General features: G+C 35.6%; 1 protein-coding gene across 1 annotated transcript in view; it reads right to left on the reverse strand.

The window, feature by feature from the left end:
- Window positions 1-2,248: 2,248 nt before the first annotated feature.
- CHIC1 (cysteine rich hydrophobic domain 1) overlaps window positions 2,249-15,916 on the reverse strand; it is a 41,988-nt gene continuing 28,320 nt past the window's right edge. The window contains exons 4-6 of the mRNA XM_036270900.1: window positions 4,956-5,012; window positions 4,640-4,699; window positions 2,249-2,597 (exon numbers count right to left, since the gene is read on the reverse strand). Coding sequence (XP_036126793.1) covers window positions 2,547-2,597; window positions 4,640-4,699; window positions 4,956-5,012 — 168 coding nt within the window. The 3' untranslated portion in view covers window positions 2,249-2,546. The remainder of the gene's footprint in view (window positions 2,598-4,639; window positions 4,700-4,955; window positions 5,013-15,916) is intronic.

Here is a 15,916-nt window from a genome sequence, read left to right on the forward strand (position 1 = left end):
AACTTGATGAAAATATCCAAGTACATTCTATCCTGAGGATAAAAGAAAGGGGGAGGAATTGATAACCACAGTGTGCTCTGTGATTTCAGCATTCACTGTTGCCAATTTCACTGAAAAGAAAACCACCCCTCCCCCAAAGCACTCTGAAATCCCCAAATGCAAATCAGCCCCATCCAAAGGCAAATGGTTAGAAAAAGCAGTCATTAAAGAAAGTAAAAAAGAACACTGGGTATTTGCAGAATAGTTCAAGAAAATGAGTCAACCAGCATGATGATCAATAAATAATACATTTAAGAGTGATTAGAGTAGGTTTTAAAATTAAGTTTATACATATTGGCAAATGGTTTTTTATAACAAATACTACTGTAACTTGAATTATACTCTGTCACATCCAGATGCGTTCTATTCCTGTTCAATATTCATATCATGAAAACAATTCACTACTTTCTGCTGTTCTTTGAGTAAAATCAAGTGTGACTTATACATGGTAGAAAACATTGCTATGACCATCACATGGCTAAATTCTAAGTTTGTAGAAAAAAAAGAGATTTTATGTATTGACATTTATAAGTATATTCTATCAGTGATAATTACAAATTTTGGATTATTCTGCAGATCAATTTGGGTATTAAACTATCACAGTTTGACCATAAATCTGATGATATTAGCTGGAACATAAACCACAGATACAATTTTTCCCTGACCTTAGCTATAAAACAAGACATTTGGTACGCATTTTCAGAGGTTTCCACCTTTTCTATAAAAATACGCCTTCAGTTGTGCAACAGACAGACAAATAATATTTTTAGGCACACACGACATATTGAAAATTAGATTCTGGGTGGCATAGTAATGGGGCTCTACAGAGGGTGGTGAAAAAGTGTGTAAAAATTATAGTCGCATATCAAATAGGGTTTCTTTTTTCCCTCTCCTATTACTGGTAGAAGACTGCAGATGTCAAAGTGGGCATACATTTGAAAATTGGCTTTAAAAGGTTTGACCTTTGAAGAAATAATTGTTCTCTTCACTGGGATACATGTTTGCCTAACAAACTTTACTAAAAGCAGTAAAAGTAAGGTGATAAATAAAATATTCAGTCCCAGATAATTTTATTTTTAGCACTAGGAATGACAAATAATGCCTTTGTATAGGCACACATTTGTGGATGAATTAACACAATACAGAGCTTTCTGTTATATTAAAGGTTCAAATTCTAGAAGAATTAGAGTGTGGTGCTCTCATGTATCTTAATTGTGAAGAGAAATTCAGTATATGCACATAACCAATGAAAAGGCTACATATGGGGTGAATTTATAAACTAAAATATTTTTATCTAAATATTTATCTTTCCTTATTAAGAATACGCAAATATTTTAAAAACATCCTCAAAAGTAAGGTTAAGAATGTTTTATCAGTTATGATTCGGCCACCACATACTCTTTAGGTGCAGCTTCTCAATGAACTTTCTCCTTCCCAAAGAACATCAGACCCCAGAAGGGGATGAGCAGTGGTATTTATGGGGGTCTACACACCATCTAAGCCATCTGAAATCTTGAAAACACTTCTTACAAGTCATACTTGCATTTTCAAACGAAGGAAAAGGAAACATTAAGGGAAATAGACTAGTGAGGCTATAAAATGTGTCAGATGTCTAATTAATTCTTCTGGGGATGGAAATGAAGGACGAAATGGGAATTACTGAATTAAATGGAAAAAATCAGGTTCTTAGTTTCAGGTGCTATGCAGAATATCTCAGACAATGATTTCAATTTTAATCACCTCATTACAAAGGGCAACCCTGTCCTACAGCTGGAATTTTTAACATACTCATGGCTTTGCCATACAGCAGCATGTTAGCAGTCTGTACATTCAAAAGGATGCTTACAAACTTCATTGATATTAAAATCTACGCAGAATTGTTGGCAATACAGTAAGAGTAATATTAAATTCTGTAAACCATGGCATACCACATTTTACATTATGCAAAGAGACAGTATTTACAAGTCTTTAGAAGTTTAAATATTTTATCCACTAACATAAGTGATAATTTAGCTAAGTGCAGGACAAAACCAGTGTTATTAATTGCATGTCCTTTAAAAGCAGGAAGGAGTAAAACCATTGCTAAGAGCTACCAAAAGCTTATTTATGTATGTTCAATAAGGGATTACAGAGCATTAAAGTAGCCTAGAAAAATGATGCATATTTAGAAACAGCGAGTATGAAAATTATAAGGCGGCATGCTCAGAACAAGTTTTTTTAATGCCAACACTAATGTTTTATCTTTAATGGCAACTATACATATACACATGAATGTGTGTATTTATTTAAAAACTGGGAGTGCAAAACACAAGCCTCGTTTAACAACAACAAAAAAATGTGCAAATTTTCTTCCTAAACCAATACAAATGAAAGAATGAGGAGAATATTCTACCATTATAAAGAATAAGTTGAACACAGCAAAGGAGACCATCTTCATTCCAAAATCATCTACAAGGCACTAAGGGTAGGAAATGACAGGTAACACAGAAGTGACTGAATAAAATTCCTCAGTCAGGTCGGAATATGGGATATTTTGGTAAGAATTCTATTAGTATTACCTGCAAAATAAAAACAAACAAGAATATATTGACATAATAATTTTCATTTACTATAACTTACATATATCCCAGAAAGTCTATGCTCATTTTTCACAGGACTATATTTTTTCCTGTACTATAAAGTAAGTGAAATCTATAAAACAGTTATAAAAAGAACTTACCATACATTTTTGCTAGATTGGAAATTAAATCAAGTTGGCAAATATCAGTACTTACTATAGCTAACAGTTTTTATTACCTGATTTAAAATAACTGTTTAGATGCAGAACAGTAAATCCTATTACATTATTATATTCTTCCATACCCCTACCTTTCTTCCTTTTTCTTTTGTTAACAAAGTGGAAGGGATAAAAATTGTGCTATACAGATTAGAAAAATACCTTTATCAATATTACATCTAGCCCGGCCAGTGGCTCACTGGTTGAGAATGGACCTATGTACTAAGAGGTCGCTGGTTTGATTCCTGGTCAGGGCACATACCTGGGTTATGGGCCCAGTTCCCAGTGGGGGGGCATGCAGGAGGTGGCCAATCCATGTTCTGTCTCATCAATGTTTCTATCTCTCTCCCTCTCCCTTCCTCTCTCTCTAAAATCAATAAAGAAAAAATATTTTTTGAAAATATTAAATCTATATATTTTTCAATTAAAGACGCTATTTGGTTAAGTATTACCACCTTTTACAAGTTTTTTGTAAAAAATAAAGTGTCCATGCCCTGGATAGTTTGGTTTAGCAGTTAGAGCGTCAGCCTGTGGACCATAGAGTTTCGGGCTCGATTCCGATTAAGGGCATGTACCTTGATTGCGGTTCGGTCCCCAGCCCTGGTCAGGGTCGTGTGGGAGGCAGCCAATGGATGTGTCTGTTTCGCATTGATGTTTCTCTCTCTCTCTCCCTCCCACCCTCCCACTCTATCTGAAGATAAATGAAAAAATGTCCTCAGGTGAGGATTAAAAAAATAATAAAATAAAATAAAAAACAAAGTGTCCAAATAGATTGATTAAAACATTTTAATTAAAGGTTTGAAAATATAATAATGAAAACCTAAGATATTTATAAACTTATATAAATTCAATACATACATTTATTATAGATGTTAAATTTGTGGTCATTTGTACATTTCCCCTCCAAAACTATTCAAAGTGGAGATGGATACCATAATAATCCTTATTTTATTTATTTATTTATTTATTTATTTATTTATTTATTTATTTATTTGGTGGTACATGCCCTTAGCGGGAACTGAACCCAGGACTCTCTGGTCCGCAGGCCGATGCTCAACCGCTGAGCCAAACCAGCCAGGGCAATAAACCTTATTTTTGAAATGGAGATGGAATATTTATTGTTAAATATATACTGCATGTCAGCAACTTTAAACTTGGATACATTTCACATTCTTTTCAATGTTAATGATGCTGAATTTATCACCTTGGCTATATGTGGATTTGTTTTATGATTAAGATTGCATAACTTTTAGTAAAAAATATAGAAACTAGGGTGTCTTTATTAAAAATTAAATCTCATGCCCAGGTTGTGGGCTCAATCCCCAGTAGGGGGCGTGCAGGAGACAGCCAATGGCTGTTTCTCACATGGATGTTTCTATCTCTTCCTTCCTCTCTAGAAAAAATCAGTGAAAACATATTTTTAAAGTTAAATGTCAGCTAAGAAAAAAAGTCAAACAAATGAATTCAGAAGTCAGATTCAGTTCCTACATTAAGCAAGTTTTGACAAGATTATAGCTGTGCCCATCACCGTATGCAATGGTTTGCACCTATGTTAAAAGATTAAAGTTGTGCAATATTTTCATCTGACCACACTAGCTGAGATTTTTCTAAGACCTAAATAATTACTAGCTTTCAAGATATTTTATGTTGGCTACAAATCTAAAGAAGGTGGAAGGAAGAAAATGTTTCTATGTTTCAACCGATAAAAGTTCAGGCTGAGGAGAAAAAAGGTAGAAAGACGATTTGACAAATGATAAATATAGTAAAATATAACACTTAGGTGGGATCCAAAAATGTTTAATTAAAAAACAACTGCATACTTACATACTCCATCATATTGCTAGTTTCACATTTCCTTTTAGTCAACTTCCAGTGTAAAGCAAGCTAAGAAAGTACAGTTTGTTAAGAATTTTGATATCAATTCATACTATTACCTATACATTTGAATAAATCACTAAAAACAATCCAAGAATAAGTACAAGATCCAAAACAGCATTTTAAAATACCGGATAATGAACATATATTGAAAACTGAGTATTAATTCTCTAATCCATTCTTTTGTGGCCTGAAAAATTCCCACTTTTTTCTATTTAATGACAAAAATATATAAATGGGGAACTTATTTGCTTAAACTACTTACCTTGTGATATAATCTGTTATTTTCCCATTCTAATAACTTCTGAATTGATCTTCTGGTCTAAGAGAAAGAATCAAGACTTTGTTACAAGATGACCTGAAGAGCTTTATAAACTATGTGCATCTATATTTTTCTGCTTACTTGTAAGATATGCTCCTCTTGTTTTTCTATTAGAAATCATAAAAAACAATGTAACTGCCAGAAACTGCCAGAAGAGGAGCAATATTTTGGGTGGTTATTATACTACTGTAATAGCCTTCCCTCCCTCCCTCATATGTGAGATTTTAATATATGCATTTCAAAATGAAATATGTACAAATTGCTCTGTGTTGTGAGTCCATTCACTGAATTACTGTGAAAATATTACTAATACTGCTAGAAGTCTATTTATGAATCTAATCTACATTTTCATATACTTTGTTTCATATACAGGGTTACTTTTTTAATATACATACAATATGTATATTGCCAAGCTAATCTGATTTCTTGCAGAAAGATTATCAGAGCTCCCAGCACAAGCCTAACATGTAGTAGTCAGTCAAGGTCTATGGGTTCAATAAAGCAAGCAACATATATCAAAATCTCTACTGAAAAGAACATGTTAAAAACAGCCAGTGAGAAAACTTGTATTTAGAAGTAAAATTATAAACAAGAGAAGCAGCACTGAAGGACAGAGGTTGTGTTTCTCCACTTGGAATGCATATATTTTGTAGGGAGTAAGAAAAGTTTACAAACCTTCCAAAACAATAAAATAAAATATTACTAGGCATTTAACTTCTTATTTGAAGAGTTGTATAAGGTTTCTGATAAAAAGGCTAGTAGGCATTGTTACATTTAAAAACTAGTCTTTAAAATTAAATGATTTATAAATCAGACTATGTTTGAAATGATTTCCAGAGCACTAACACAAGACGCTATCCTACCTGTTTGACTACGTAAGTTAACAACCAATCGCAATTGTATTCAGTTCATTCACAGTGGGCCAGATCAGCAACAATACTAGCTAGAGTTTACCGTGGAGACCTTGTACTTGACAGAATTTTTCTAAACAAAATCAGATAGCTGCCCTGGCCAGTTTGACTCAGCAGTTAGAGCGTCGGCCCGTGGACCAAAGAGTTGCAGGTTCAATTCTGGTCAAGGGCTCACCTCAGTTGTGGTTTGGTCCCCAGCCCTGGTCAGGGTCATGCCAGAGGCAACTAATCAATGTGTCTCTCACACATGGATGTTTCTCTCTCTCTCTCTCTACCTCTCCCTCCCACTCTGTCTGAAAATAAATGGAAAAATATCCTTGGGTGAGGATTAAAAAAAAAAATCAGATAGTTAACTAAGAAAGAGATTGAATTAGTAATTATAAATCTTTCCACAAAGAAAAATTTAGGCCCAGATGGCTTCAATGATGAATTCTATCAAACAGTTAAAGAAGAAATAATACCGTAAATATAACACCAAGTTCTCATTAAAATACTAGCAAGCTGAATCTATCAACATATGAAAAAAATTATATATCAGGACCAAGTGGAATTTATCCCAGAAACACAAAAATAAATTGATTTAGTACATTATATTAACAGGATAAAGGGCCCTGGTCAGAGTGGCTCAGTTGGTTGAGCGTCGGCCCATGCACCAAATGGTTGTTGGTTCGATTCCTGGTCAGGGCACATGCCCACGTTGTGGGCTTGATACCCAGTAAGAGGTGTGCAGGAGGCAATTAATCGATATTTTGTTCTTGCATTGATGTTTCTATCTCTCTGTCCCCCTCCCTTCCTTTTTTCTAAAATCAATAAATCATTCTTAAAAAACAACCAAACAGGATAAAAGACAAAAATCACATGATCATATTCATTAAGATTTAGATAGCCCATCAAGATTTAGAGCCCTGGCTGGGTAGTTCACTTGGCGAGAGTGTTGTCCCAATATACCAAGGTTGTAGGTTCATTCCCTGGTTAGGGCATATACAAGAATCAACCAATGAATGCATAAATAAGTTAGCATTTAGTTAGGTTCAGAGGTTAGAGTGTTGGCTCACAGGTTTGATTCTGGTCAGGGGCATGTATCTTGGTTGTAGATTCAATCCCTGGCCCCGGTGGGGATTGTGTAGGAGGCAGTCAATCGATGTGTCTCTCTCACATCGGTGTCTCTCTCTTTCTGCCTCTCTCTCCCTCCCTCCCTTCCATTTTCTCTAAAAATCAATTGAAAAATATTCTTGGGAAGTAAAGGACTTATTTGCAGAAAACTACAGGACATTGAAAAAAGAAATAGAAGAAGATATAAAAAAGTGGAAGCACATACCTTGTTCATGGATTGGAAGAGTTAACATCATTAAAATGTCCATACTACCCAAAGCAATCTATAGATTCAATGCAATCCCCCTCAAAATACCAACAACATATTTCACAGAACTAGAATACTTTAAAAGTTCATATGGAACCAAAAAAGACCCCTAACAGCCACAGAAATCTTGGAAAAGAGGGACAAAGCAGGTGGGATCACAATACCAGATATCAGGTTATACTACAAAGCTACTGTAATCAAAACAGCCTGGTATTGGCACAAGAACAGGCACATAGATCAATGGAATAGAACAGAGAACCCAGAAATGGACCCAAAACATTATGCTCAATTAATATTTGACAAAGGAGGCAAGAGCATACAATGGAGTAAAGACAGCCTCTTTAATAAATGGTGTTGAAAAAATTGGACAGCTACATGCAAAAAATTAAACTAGACCATCAACTTACACCATACATAAGAATAAACTCAAAATGGATAAAAGATTTAAATGTGACCCGTGAATCCATAAAAACTCTAGAAGAAAATGTTGGCAACAAAATTTCAGACATTACATGCAGCAGAATTTTCACTGATACACACCTAAGGCAACAGAAACAAAGGAAAAAATGAACACATGGGACTACATCAAACTCAAAAGCTTCTGCACAGCAAAAGATACAATCATCAAAATAGAAAGGCAACCCACTGTATGGGAGAGCATAATTGCCAATGATATATCAGATAAGGGGTTAATTTCCAATAAATATAGAGTACTCATACAATTCAACAAAAGGAAGACAAAGAACCCAATTAAAAAATGGGCAGAGGAACTAAATAGACACCTCTCCAAACAGGACATATGAATGGCTAAGAGACATATGAAGAAATGCTCAACATCACTAATCATCAGAGAGATGCCAATTAAAACAACAATGAGGTATCACCTCATACCTGTCAGAATGGCTGCCATCAACAACTCATCAAAGAACAAGTGTTGGCAAGGGTGTGGAGAGAAGGGGACTCTAGTACACTGCTGGTGGGAATGCAGACTGGTGCAGCCACTATGGAAAACAATATGGTGTTACCTCAAAAAACTAAAAATTGAATTGCCATTTGACCCAGTGATCCCACTTCTAGGATTATACCCTAAGAAGCCTGAAACACCAATCAGAAAGAATATATGTACTCCCATGTTCGTAGCAGTACTATTTACAATAGCTAAGATCTGGAAACAGCCCAAGTATCCATCAGTAGACGAATGGATAAAAAAGCTTTGGTACATATACACAATGGAGTACTATGTAGCTGTAAGAAAGAAAGGTCTCTTATCCTTTGAGACAACATGGAGGGACCTGGAAAGTATTATCCTAAGCGAAACAAGCCAAGCAGAGAAAGACAAATATCACATGATCTCACTGATTTGTGGAATATAATGAACGTAACAGTCTGAGGAATTGGGTAGACCCAGAGACGTGGAAGTAGGGTACAGACTGACAACCCTCAGAAGAGGGAATGGTGGGGGGAGGGAGGAGATAAACCACAGAACTTATATGCATGTACACATAACCAATGGACATGAACAACAAAGCTGGGTATGGGGTGGGAAGGATGGGGAGGAGGGTGTCAATGGGGAAAAAAAGGAGAAACATCTGTAACAAAAATAAATTAATAAAAAATCTAAAATAAACAAATAAAAGTAAATAAAAATATTCTTGGGTGAGGATTAACTACAACAAACAAATAAACACAAAATAAGTGGAACAACAAATCAATGTTTCTCTCTCTCTCTCTCTCTCTCTCCCCACCTCTCTAAAATAAAGAGAAAAAAATATTTAGAAAAAGCAATGGACAAAAATACAATACCTATCCGTAATAAAAATCCTAAAAAGTAGAAACAAAAATCAGACAAAAGAAGAAAGAAAAAGAATCTAGTTTGGAAAAGAAAAGGTGAAACTACCTTCATTTGCAGACATGATGATCTTATATAGAGAAAACTTTAAGGAATGCACTAAAACACTACTAGAACTAATAAGCTCACCAAGTTTGCAAGAAACAAGACTGATGAAGGTAGAAATACGGATCTCGTGATTTTCACATCCTCAAGTTAACACCTGTGAATATTTTTTTTCCTTCCACATAGCCTTGCCCGCCCTGCCCTCCCCTCTGCTGGTACTCAACACCTGTGAATATTTTATATCACACTGCAAAAGGGACATTGTAGATATAATCAAAATTACTAACCATTTGGCTTTAAATGAGGGAGATTCCCTTGGCCGGTCTGGCTCAACGGTTGGAGCATCGGCCTGCAGACCAGAGAATCCTGGGTTCGGTTCCCGCTAGGGGCACGTACCAAAAATAAATAAATAACTAAATAACTAACTAACTAACTAACTAACTAACTAACTAACTAACTAAATAAATAAATGAGGGAGATTATCGTCAGCCGGTGTGGCTCAGTAATTGAGCATCGACCCATGCACCAAGAGGTCGCCGGTTCAATTGCCAGTCAGGGCACATGCCCAGGTCATGGGCCTGCTCCCTAGTGGGGGACATGCAGGAGGCAGCCAGTCTATGTTCTCTCTCATCAATGTTTCCGTCTCTCTCTCCCTCTCCCTTCCTCTCTCTCTAGAATCAATAAATAAAAAATAAAAATAAATAAAAGGGAGATTATCCTGGATTATTTTGTTGGAACTAATGCAATTATATGAGCCCTTAGAAGTGGGATAATTTGCCCTGGCCGGTTTGGCTCAGCGGTTGGAGCGTTGGCCTGTGGTCCTAAGAGACCTGGGTTCGGTTCCCGCTAGGGGCATGTGCCTCGGTTACAGTTTGTCCCCGGCTCTGGTCAGTCGTGCGGTGGCAGCCACTCGATGTGTTTCTTTCACATCGATGTTTCTCTCTCTCTCTCTGTTCCTCTCTCTCCCTCCCACTCTACCTGAACAAAAAATGGAAAAATGTCCTTGGGTGAGGATAATAAAAAAAAAGAAGTGGGATAATTTTTTTCTGGCTGATAGAAGGATAGTCAGAGCACAAGAAGAACTTTATTTTTTTTTTAAACACCAGAATTGGTAAGCAGATTCCATTAAAAAAATTTTTTTGGTAATCCCTACCCGAGGAGGCAGCCCATCAATGTTTCTCCCCCGCCTTTCCTCTCTCTGAAATCAATAAAAATATTTTTTTAAAAAAAGGAAAAAAAGACCAATTCTATCCACAATAGGATGAAGAATAAAATATTTAGGAATAAATTTAACTAAAAAAGTGAAAAATTTGTAAACTGAAAACTAAAAAAATTGCTAAGATAAATTAAAGAATAAATTGTCCTGCCTGGTTTGGCTCAGGGGTTGTTAGAGCCAAACAAAGGACTGAAGGTTTGAAAGTTCGATTTCTGGTCAAGGGCACATACCTAGGTTGCAGGTTTGATTCCCAGCCCTGGTTAGGGTCATGCGGGAGGCAACCAACTGATATGTCTTTCTCAAATCGATGTTTCTCTCTCTATATTTTCCTTCCTCCCTTCCACTCTATCTAAAAATCAATGGCAAAATAGCCTCTGGTGGGGATTAACAAAAAATAAAAATAAAATAAACAATCCTTAACAAACAAAAGAATATGTAAATAAGTGAAAAGCTATCTCGAGTCCATGAATTAGAAGACTCATGTAATAGCACCTACAACAAATGGTGTTGACACAATTGGCTATCCAAAAGGAAATGATAACTTGAAACCCTATCTCATACCATGCACAAAAATGAACTCAAAATGGATCAAAGACCTAATTGTAAGAGGTGCAACTTTAAAACAACTAGGAGTAGGAAAAATGAGAAACATCTGTAACAAAAACAAACAAATAAATAAATAAATAAACCAACTAGGAGTAAACATAGGAGTAAATCTTTGTGTTAATTTAAGCAAAGCCCTCTTAGATATGATATAAAAACACAAGCTAGAAAAAAATTTAAAGTAATAAATTTAACTTAATTAAAATAAAAAACTTTTGTGTTTCAAAGAAATCCATCAAGAAAGTGAGAGCCCTTCTCAAATGGCCATGTGAAAACCTTAAGGAAATCTCTCCCTTGAAGAGACAAACTAATAAGCTGATCAGTATTAGCAAGGACAATCATTCAAATATTTCTGAGACTGATCAAAGGGCTTACAGCAGATTGATTAGTATTTATTCAACAAAATCTATGGAAAATAAGCAAGAACACTAGAAGGCCTTGCTATTAGAGCTAGGCACCATACCCATAGCTCTACTACTCTGCCTTGTAGAAGAACTGTTTTAGCAAATTTGGGAGCTGAGTGGCAGGCAGTTCCCATATCTCCCAGCTTCCTGAAGTCAAACAGCTCTTCTGGGTAGTTTTATCAGATGATGAAAAAAGGCTGATCCCATTTTTCACAGTTCTGTGTTGCAGAAGGCTTACATTAAGTGAATGGTAGTATCAGGTTGGCACCCATTTCCCTACCTCCAACTTCTGCAAAAAGGCAGGAAAGTTGATGAAGACTACAGTCCCCTTTCTGGCACACATCTGTGTTGTGGGAGAGCTCATATACTTGGCTTGAAAACTGAGTGTCATTTCCCAGCTTCCCAGCTTCGACATATTCTGGATAGCTTTGACAGATGGTAAATGTTAGCAGATCCCACCTTTCCCTGTGTTGGCTAAAAAAAAAATTCACAGCTAACATTGCATTGAATTGTGAAAGACTGAAAGCTTTTCCTTTAAGACATATTACTAGAAATTTTAGACAGAGCAATTAGGCAAGAAAAGAAATAAAATGCATCCAAATCAGAAAGAAAGAAGTAAAATAATCTCTGTTTACAAGTGATATTATCTTATGTGTGGAAAACCCTAAAGAGTCCACCAAAAAAAAATCTGTTGGAGCTAACAAACAAATTCAGCAATGTTTCAGGATACAAAATCAACAAGCAAAATCCATTTGTATTTCTATACAACAGTTAAACAATTCAAAAAAGAAAGTAAGAAAACAGTTACATTTACAATAGCATCAAAAGAAAAAAATAATAGTAAACTTAAGTAAGCAGGTAAAAGACTTGTACACAGAAAACTATAAAACATCAATGAAAGAAATTAAAGACCTAAATAAATGCAAAGATATCTTGTATTCGTGGATTGAAAGACTTAATATTGTTATATGACAATATTATGCAAAATGATCTGTAGGTTCAATGCAATCTTTATCAAAATTTCAGTGACTTTTTTGTAGAAACAGCAAAAACTCATCCTAAAATTCATATGGAACCTCAAAAGACCCTTATTAGCCAAAACAATCTTGAAAATGAAGAACACAATTTCTTATTTGTTCACATTTCCTGATTTCAAAGATTACAACCAAGCAGCAGTAACCAAAAAAATATGAATCAGCAAAAATACAGACATACAGACCAGTGGAACAGAATAGAGGGTCCAGACACAAACCTTCAAATATATGGTCAACTGATTTTCAACAATGCCAACCATTCAATGGGGAAAAAAAGGACAGTCTTTTCTTTCTTTCTCTTTCTTTCTTTCTTTCTTTCTTTCTTTCTTTCTTTCTTTCTTTCTTTCTTTCTTTCTTTCTTTCTTTCTTTCTTTCTTTCTCTCTCTCTCTCTCTCTTTCTCTCTCTCTCTCTCTCTCTCTCTCTCTCTTTCTTTCTTGTGCCCTAGCCGCTAAGGCCTAGTGGGAACTGAACCTGGAACTCTCTGGTCCGCAGGCCGATGCTCCAACCGCTGAGCCAAACCGGCCAGGGCAGGATAGTCTTTTCAATAAATGTTGCAAAGAAAACTAGCTGTCCATCTGTAAAACAACTACATTGGATTTTAACTTATACTATATACAAAAATTGACTCAAAACAGTTAAAAGTACTAAACATAAGTGCAAAAAGCATAGAAGTCTTAGAAGACAACAGAGGAAACAATGTCACAACATTGGATTTTGCAATAATTTCTTGGATATGACACTATAAAGCACAGGCAAAAAAGGGGAAAATAATTTAATTAGACCTCATCAAAATTAATGACTTTTATACATCAAATGACACTATTAAGAGAGTAAAAAGACAATCTATGGAATAAGAGTAGACATGTGCAACGTATATATCTGATAATGGATTAATAACAAGAATTTATAAAAACTCCCACATCTCAACAATAAACAAACAACCTAGTTACAAAATAGACAAAGTACCTGATATACAAATGGCAAATGAGCAAATGTAAAAATGCTTAACAACACTAGTCATTAAGGAAATGTAAATAAAAACCACAATGTGATACCATTTCACACCCATTAGAATGGCTATTATCACTAAAATGGAAAATAATGAATGTTGGCGAGGATCTAGAGAAATTGAAATCCTTGTGCATTGCTGATGGGAATGTAAAATGGTGCTGCTCCAATGAAAAATAATTTATTGGCTCCTCAATGGAATTGAAAGCAGGAACTTGAACAGATACGTGCACAGCAATGGTAAACGCAGTATTATTTTTTTCAAAAACTGTTTTTTAAAAAATTGATTTTAGAGAGAGAGGAAGGGAGAGGAAGAGAGAGATAGAAACATTGATGAGAGAGAATATAGACTGGCCACCTCCTGCATGCCCCCCACTGGGGATTTGGCCCACAACCTGGGCATGTGCCCTGACTGGGAATCAAACCAGGACCTCTTGGCGCAGGGGTCAATGCTCGACCTCTGAGCCACACCAGCCAGGCTGCAGTATTGTTTACAATAACCAAAAGCTGGAAAGAATTCAGGTGCCCATCAACAGATGAATAGATAAACAAAATAGTGTGTGTGTGTGTGTGTGTGTATGAGGAATATATACAAGAGGAGAGGAAATGAGGGATTATTACTTATAATGACTACAGCATTTCTGTTGGGAGAATGGAAAATATTAAAAAACAGGTAGTGGTAATCATTACACAACATTGTGAGTATAATTAATGTTACTGAATAGTATACTTAAAGATGGTTAAAATGGTACATTTTATGTTATGTGTATTTTACAACAATAAAATTTTTTTTAAATTCCAATGTCCACAGCAGAAACCAAGAAAGGATATCAGCTGACCCAAAAATATTGAATTTCTATATGATAGATAGATGACCTTACCCTCAAATGAAAGAAATGAACTCTAAAAAATTAAAAGCTGCCAGGCAGTGTGGCTCAGAGCATTGAGCATTGTCCCATGGACTGAGAGGTCCTGGTTGGATTCCCAGTCAGGGCACATGCCCAGGTTGTGGGCTTGATTCCTGGTGGGGGAGTGCAGGAAGCAGCCAATCGAAGTTTCTCTCTCACATTGATGTTTCTATCTCTCTCTCCCTTCCTCTGACTCTAAAACATCAATTCAAACATATTTTTAAAAATAAACATTAAAGACTGACTTTAGAACCTGTTATGGAGGTGTAGGAGCTTGAAAAAGAAGCAAAGATGAATTAGAAGTAACTTTAAATGTGCAAGGCAAGGAGTACATATTCATCAAAAAAGGAATTAGATTCTCCCAACAAAGGAGTAAACATGTCATGCTATGATCAGAAATAAAAAAGAATTAAAGAAAATTATGATGTCAATGTCTCATTAAGTAGAGAATATCTACAAAGAAATAGAAATTATTAAAAAGAATCAAATGAAATTTTGGAGTTAAAGAGTACAATAAGTAAAAACAAGCACTTGGGTATAAGGGCACCAGAGCACATTTGAATTGGAAGAATAATCAATGAACTTGAAGACAGACCAAAGATATTATGCTATATCAAGAGCACAAATAAATCATAATGTTAGATATCATTAATTGTACCAACAAGCACATATTGAGAGTACAGGACAAAGACAAGAAGAAGAATAAAACAGAACAAATATTTAAAGAAATAATGGTTGAATACTTCCCAAATTTAATGAAATATATTTATCTACACATCCAGGAAACTAAAAAAACTCCAAGTAGGACAAACACAAGATGATTTATAGCAGACACCTCACAGTAAAATGTTGAAACCCACGAAAAATTAGAAAATCTTGAAAACAGAAAGATGCAAGAGTCATCACTTACAAGAAATCTACAATAAGATAAATTGCTGACTTCTCAGTAGAAATAATGTAGGGCAAAGACAGTGGAATAACAAATTGAAAGTGATGAAAGGAAAAGGTCTGTCAACCAAGAATTCTATATGCATCAAAGTAACTTAAAAAAAAAAAAAAAAAGCCCAGCTGGTGTGGCTCAGTGGTTGAGCATCAACCCGTGGACCAAGAGGTCCTGGTTTGATTCCCGGTCAGGGCACACACCCAGGTTGCAGGCTCAATCCCCAGCAGGGGGCATGCAGAAGGCAGCTGGTGGATGTTTCTCTCTTATCGATGTTTCTATTACTCTCTCCCTCTCCCATCCTCTCTCTCTTTAAAGAAAATAAATCAACTTAAAAAAATGAAGGTAATCCATTTAGGCATGTAAGGAGCTTGGAAGTTGTCTGTCCTGCCCACATATCAAGAAAAAGAAACCTGAACCTGAATATCAACTTCTCACAGATTTGTTTGAGAAGTCAGGGCATAGGAAATACCAATGACCTCCTAAATTGAAGAGCTAGACAGATGGATACAAAGAAACACAATTTACCAGAATAGAAATGCAAGAAAGGAAAACTCAGTGAGAACCAGCACTAGGGTAACAGAACCTGAACTTTAATTGAACTGTTGGAAGTTCAGGGGTGGGG

Source organism: Molossus molossus, unplaced genomic scaffold (genome assembly GCF_014108415.1).
Source record: "Molossus molossus isolate mMolMol1 unplaced genomic scaffold, mMolMol1.p scaffold_m16_p_2, whole genome shotgun sequence".
NCBI classification, from domain to species: Eukaryota; Metazoa; Chordata; class Mammalia; order Chiroptera; family Molossidae; genus Molossus; species Molossus molossus.